Here is a 6,000-nt window from a genome sequence, read left to right on the forward strand (position 1 = left end):
ATAGTCATTGTCTAGGCACAACAGACATCAGAATGATGAACCCCCAAAGAAACTGTAAGCTCTAGATCAGTGGTTTGTACATTCTGGTGAGATCACCTTCCTGAAGGAGAGCATTGCGGAACCATCTTGTGTAGTTGGTCGTTTTTGGCCACCTAATTGGCAATGCTTGACAATTTTACATGCATTTATTCCACACTGAGCTAGTGTGGTGTCGTGGTTAGAGTGCCGGTCTGCATCTCTGACTAACCTACCTCACAGGGTTGTTGTGGGGAATAAATGAGGAGGGGAAGAACCATGTACACCACCTTGAGCTCCTCGGAGAAAAAGGCTGGGCATAAACACAATCCAATCAATCAATCAATCAATCAATGTAGATAATTAGGATCACTCTATGCAGCTGTTTTTTAAGTGGGTCACAACATCAGCTGCAATGTTCGAATAGCCAAGCATTCCTCCTCCTTTCAAAGAAATGAGATCTGTCTCAGTGGAAGAAAGCAGAACCCCACAAGGCTTAGGTATGAATACCTCCAGGCCAGCATTTGAAATAGACATCATCTGTTCCTGCTCTGCTCCCCACACAGTCTTCCATAATATAAGAAAAAATTCATAACCCATAACAGATATGCTCAGCTACTCCAAGACTGGAAGAGTAAGACATTTCAGGTAACCTCTTTGCTGCCCCTCGCCAGTGCTTGAACAACTTTAATAAGATAATGTATAGCTATTATCACCAGCAAGCGTTAGTCAGACAACTACCGACTATTATTTCAGCAACAGAACCAACACTCAGTTTTCCTATAACCTACAGACTGGAACAGTTTACACATTGGTAGCTCCTAAGAAATGAACAAACTTTTTTCTCTTTCCCCCCCATAGCAGAATATATGCTGATAAATGGGAACTATTTAGCAACCCAGGTATTATTGTTATAGCTGAGAAAGGAATAATGACAGTCCCAGTCAGGCTGCTGAATTAATGATACCTAAAATTAGCTTAATTAATTAGTTTAGTTACTAAAGCAATTTAGTTAGAGGATTAATTAATGCTCACAGAGTAAGTTATTTGAAGACCCAAGCTCTGGTGCATCTAAAAGCACAATCTTAGAAGTGTCTAAGTGTTTAATGGAGTTTTATTCCCAAAATAAGGCTGAAATCCTAACACCATGTATCTGGGAGTAAGCCCGATTCAATAGTATACTTGGTTACAATTGCAACCTGTGTAATATTGTAGCGTAAATTAATTGAATAACTGGAGTGGGCCCACATCTACTGTGTATTTGTTTAGCATACTTTTTCCACAGACTGAAGTAAGAGCCATGCTTCATCCATTAAACTTTCTGAGCTCCTACTTTCCTGATCTCCATTGCTTGGCTTGAGAGGCACGTGAGTAACAATTTTACTTGCATGTCTCATTATTTGCATTGTTATATGACAGGAGTTAGGGGACACAGGTGGCGCTGTGGGTTAAAGCCTCAGCGCCTAGGACTTGCCGATCGAAAGGTCGGCGGTTCGAATCCCTGCGGCGGGGTGCGCTCCCGCTGCTCGGTCCCAGCGCCTGCCAACCTAGCAGTTCGAAAGCACCTCCGGGTGCAAGTAGATAAATAGGGACCGCTTACCAGCGGGAAGGTAAACGGCGTTTCCGTGTGCGGCTCTGGCTCGCCAGAGCAGCGATGTCACGCTGGCCACGTGACCCGGAAGTGTCTCCGGACAGCGCTGGCCCCTGGCCTCTTAAGTGAGATGGGCGCACAACCCCAGAGTCTGTCAAGACTGGCCCGTACGGGCAGGGGTACCTTTACCGTTACCTTTTATGACAGGAGTTGGTTTAAGTTTGTCATTGTGAGCTTCCCTAAATAATTCTTGCTTGAGCTGAGGAATATAACTCCCCTCTCAATGCTGCAATTTGGCATGGGAGGGAAGCTGTAATATCCCAAAATTGTTTCTTTCGTTCCTTCACACACAAACAGACACACCAGCCTTTTACTAGGGGTAGATCAGAAGTGTCACTCTCACCAAACTCTGATTCTTCTCTGGTTGCAAAACAATCCCAACAGAGACTATCAAGAAAACATTTCCTAAGAATTAGATTCCATGAAGAGAAATCACCTAACCATCATGGGCTATTAAGAAATATTAATTTTTTCTCCAGATTTCCATCAAAACATTTGTGATAATCCCACTCATGGCAGTAAGAGACCCAACACATAACAATCAATTGAACTATACATTCACAATGTAGAGAAGGTAGCAGAAGATAATTAGACGCGCCTTCTGTCACAGCCAGATGATAAATGTGTTACCTGTTAGAACTTGCCTCTCTTGTCAGGTAAAGGTCCAATCCTCCTGCTGCATCAAGAGCTTTCTGCAAGTAACATCCTAGCTCTTCAGGAATTCCAGGGTGACCATGTGCTACCTCTCTCGCTTTCTTGAGGTTCTCAACTATAGACCCAATAGATAATTCTAAAACAAAAGACCGAAGGTAAGGTTTTAAAATGAAAATCTGTGAGACATCTCCATTGCTCAGGCACCTACAGGTGATGGTGATGAAGATGAAATGGTGTGATTTTTGAAGGAAAAAATAGATTTGTAGAAAGCAGTTGGCAAAATAATATGGGTTTACCTATTGCGGATTGACATTTTCTAAGTTTCAGTTAAAAAAAGGAAAGAAGAGCAGGGGCAAAAGTGTTTCCTTTAAAGTCAGTGATTTACATAATTTACCTACAAAAGCACAGCTAACTGCTAACCGTGCCTTGCTGCCCGTGAATTATGGCCTTGGCATCTGTAGTTTTATAACCCAACTCCACCCTTATGGGTTATAACACCAAATGCAGGTCTCTAACATGGTGTGGGAATGATGACTGTCGAGCATCATGCTTGACTGCATAATAAGATCAGAAGTGAACATGGCATTTATATATTCAATATGGCATTCATAATGGATATTACACGTGCAGAATAGGGCACCACATCCTAACACTAGACAACACTGATGCATTTCTTTATGCAAGCCCATAAACATGAGCCACTGAGGCATCCCCAGACAACGTGTTCAAATGGGATGTTACCTAGACGAGAATTTATGCAAACATTTGTTAATATATCTATTAACAATCCCTGAAAGGTCCATTATCAGGTGCATTCAGTTGTTTTGAGAGGGGAGATCATGTCTAGCTTGTTTCAGAAGACAGCTCTTTTGCAATAACTAGGAGCATCTTGGAAGTAGGAAGCTATTATTCAAACAAGAGTGACACAATCATGCAATAAATGTTAGCAATTCAGATTTCTGACAGTACATGGAATATAAAGCATGAATGTATAATATTCATACCCCCGGAGCAATGAAGACTAGAGGACATTCTAAGAGAAAACAATGTTTTATTACAAATCTTTTAGGCGGCAATGTTTTATCAGCAATCTTGGTCACAAAGTCATATTTCCCCAACATGAAATATTTCTTGCAAAAAACCCCAAGGTGCATTTATTTTTAGTATTAAAGGTAAAGGACCCCTGACAGTTAAGTCCAGTCATGAACGACTCTGGGGTTGCGGTGCTCATCTCGCTTTACTGGATAAGGGAGCTGACATTTGTCCGCAGACATTTTTCCGGGTCATGTTGCCAGCATGATTAAGCCGCTTCTGGTGAAACCAGAGGAGTGCACAGAAATGCCAATTACCTTTCCAATGGAGTGGTACCTATTTACTGTTGTTAGCTGCTCTGAGCCCGGCTTCAGCTGGGGAGGGCAGGATATAAATAAATTATTATTATTATTATTATTATTATTATTATTATTATCTACTTGCACTGGTGGGATGCGGGTGGCGCTATAGTGTAAACCACAGAGCCTAGGGCTTGCCAATCGGAAGGTCAGTGGTTCGAATCCCCACGACAGGGTGAGCTCCCGTTGTTCGGTACCAGCTTCTGCACACCTAGCAGTTCAAAAGCACAAAGTGCAAGTAGATAAATAGGTACCGCTCTGGCAGAAAGGTAAACGGCATTTCCGTGCACTGCTCTGGTTCGCCAGAAGCAGCTTAGTTATGCTGGCCACATGACCCGGAAGCCGTACACCAGCTCCCTGGCCAGTAAAGCAAGATGAGCGTCGCAACCCCAGAGTCGTCCGCAACTGGATCTAATGGTCAGGGGTACCTTTACCTTTACCTTTACTTGCACTGGTATGATTTCGAACTATTAGGTTGGCAGGAGCTCACCCCATCGCAGGGATTCGAACCGCCAACCTTCTGATCAGCAAGCCCAAGAGGCTCAGTGGTTTACACCACAGTGCCACCAGCATCCCTATTAACAAGGTACTAAGGACCCAAAGAGGCAAACCTGGGTCAGGTCAGCCTCATGCCCCCCTGCCCGCCCCCTGAAGGTCTCAGTAATACAGACTTGGGCTGCTGCTTCATCCACAACCAAATTGTGGATGACTGTTGTTTTATTATGGGATGACCTAGTGTTCAGGGTCAGCACACACATATCCCACATACAATGGTCTATTGATGTTCTAATTTCTAATTTCTTTTTTTAATTTTCCCTTCCTTTAAACTTGTTTTCATGTATTTGTAAATTGCTGTGATGCCTTTTTTATGATACAGTGGAATTTGGATATTTTTACAAGCAATAAATAAAACACAATTAGGAAGGCTAACATAAGAGCCTAAATCTTGTTGGGTGGGAGAAGGACCAGAAAAGGGCAATAGCTTCCAAATGTCTAAAGCCCCTCTCCTTACATAACTAGTCTTACCTCCAATATTATACATCCCTCTAGAAGCCGCAATGAACCAAAAATTACTTTTCCCCCTTTTGATCACCCAGGTACTTGTCAGGCCCTGCCCTTACCTAAAACAACCAACAACCAGATCAAAGTCTGTGACTGCAAATAACGGTTAAAAGACGGACTAATAACAACTGTTGAAAATAGTGCCCCAGGGGAAAGGCACCATTACCAATACACTCATCTCCTCCCAGTCCCCAACTCCATCCTTTCCCACCACTCCTGGACAGAGAAACAAAACAAAACAAAACAACAAGGCTTCAAATAAAATAAACAGTTCAACCAACTTAACGTGTCACAACAAAATGTCTTCTCCCGCCCCTTTCGTGATGCAGACCCAACTTTGAGGTTGAAAGACACCTCTCAAAAAGAAAAAGAAAAAGTGAAACACAAGGAAGTTGCTGAGAAGTAAAGGGTTACCTGCAAAGTGTGGCATTGTGGTACCCTTCACCCAGGCTTCTGGAGATGTTGCGGCTGATTGTACGAGATCGGTTTTGCAGAGCTGGGGAGGGGTGCATATCTTTTTGTCCACGTGACGGGCAGGGCCAATTATGCCAGCACGTTGGAGCCTGTGGGCCCTCTTACAGAACGACTTGGCTGAGGTGCAAGATCAGCAAGACTTTCTGCCGCCCTGGGGCATTTTCAAAATTTGCTCTTTGGCTAAGGAGTATAAGGACTTCTGACAGTATCACACGGCAGCAGCGGCAGCACATGTGCTTGTTTGCTTTATATAAGCTGATATAAGTCGGCCTTGGAGAGGGGGCTCTCGTCGAACAAGACGTATGCCTGGAATCTGAGGGAGGGACCAGCAGGTGCACTGAATGCAAAATGAGACCATTATACTGGGTGTCATGAGGCAGGACATGCAGATTGATTACAGTTGGAATCTGATGGGTCGCTTGTAAGATTCCCGGGGGCTGCAAGAGACTGGCCAGAGATAGTAGTACAGTGGTACCTCTGGTTACATATGCTTCATGTCCAGAGGAGGGCAACCAAAATGGTCAAAGGCCTGGAAACGATGCCTTATGAGGAACGGCTAAGGGAGCTGGGCATGTTTAGCCTGGAGAAGAGGAGGTTAAGGGGTGATATGATAGCCATGTTCAAATATATAAAAGGATGTCACATAGAGGAGGGAGAAAGGTTGTTTTCTGCTGCTCCAGAGAAGCGGACACGGAGCAATGGATCCAAACTACAAGAAAGAAGATTCCACCTAAACATTAGGAAGAACTTCCT

At 43.6% G+C, this 6,000-nt stretch overlaps 1 protein-coding gene across 1 annotated transcript in view; it reads right to left on the reverse strand.

Moving 5' to 3' along the window:
* Positions 1-5,301, reverse strand: part of LOC307208607 (uncharacterized protein) — a 50,247-nt gene extending 44,946 nt beyond the window's left edge. The window contains exons 1-2 of the mRNA XM_079963392.1: positions 5,188-5,301; positions 2,297-2,456 (exon numbers count right to left, since the gene is read on the reverse strand). Coding sequence (XP_079819518.1) covers positions 2,297-2,456; positions 5,188-5,203 — 176 coding nt within the window. The 5' untranslated portion in view covers positions 5,204-5,301. The remainder of the gene's footprint in view (positions 1-2,296; positions 2,457-5,187) is intronic.
* Between the last annotated feature and the right edge of the window lie 699 nt (positions 5,302-6,000).

This window comes from Podarcis cretensis (assembly GCF_951804945.1).
Source record: "Podarcis cretensis genome assembly, chromosome: 2".
NCBI lineage: Eukaryota > Metazoa > Chordata > Lepidosauria > Squamata > Lacertidae > Podarcis > Podarcis cretensis.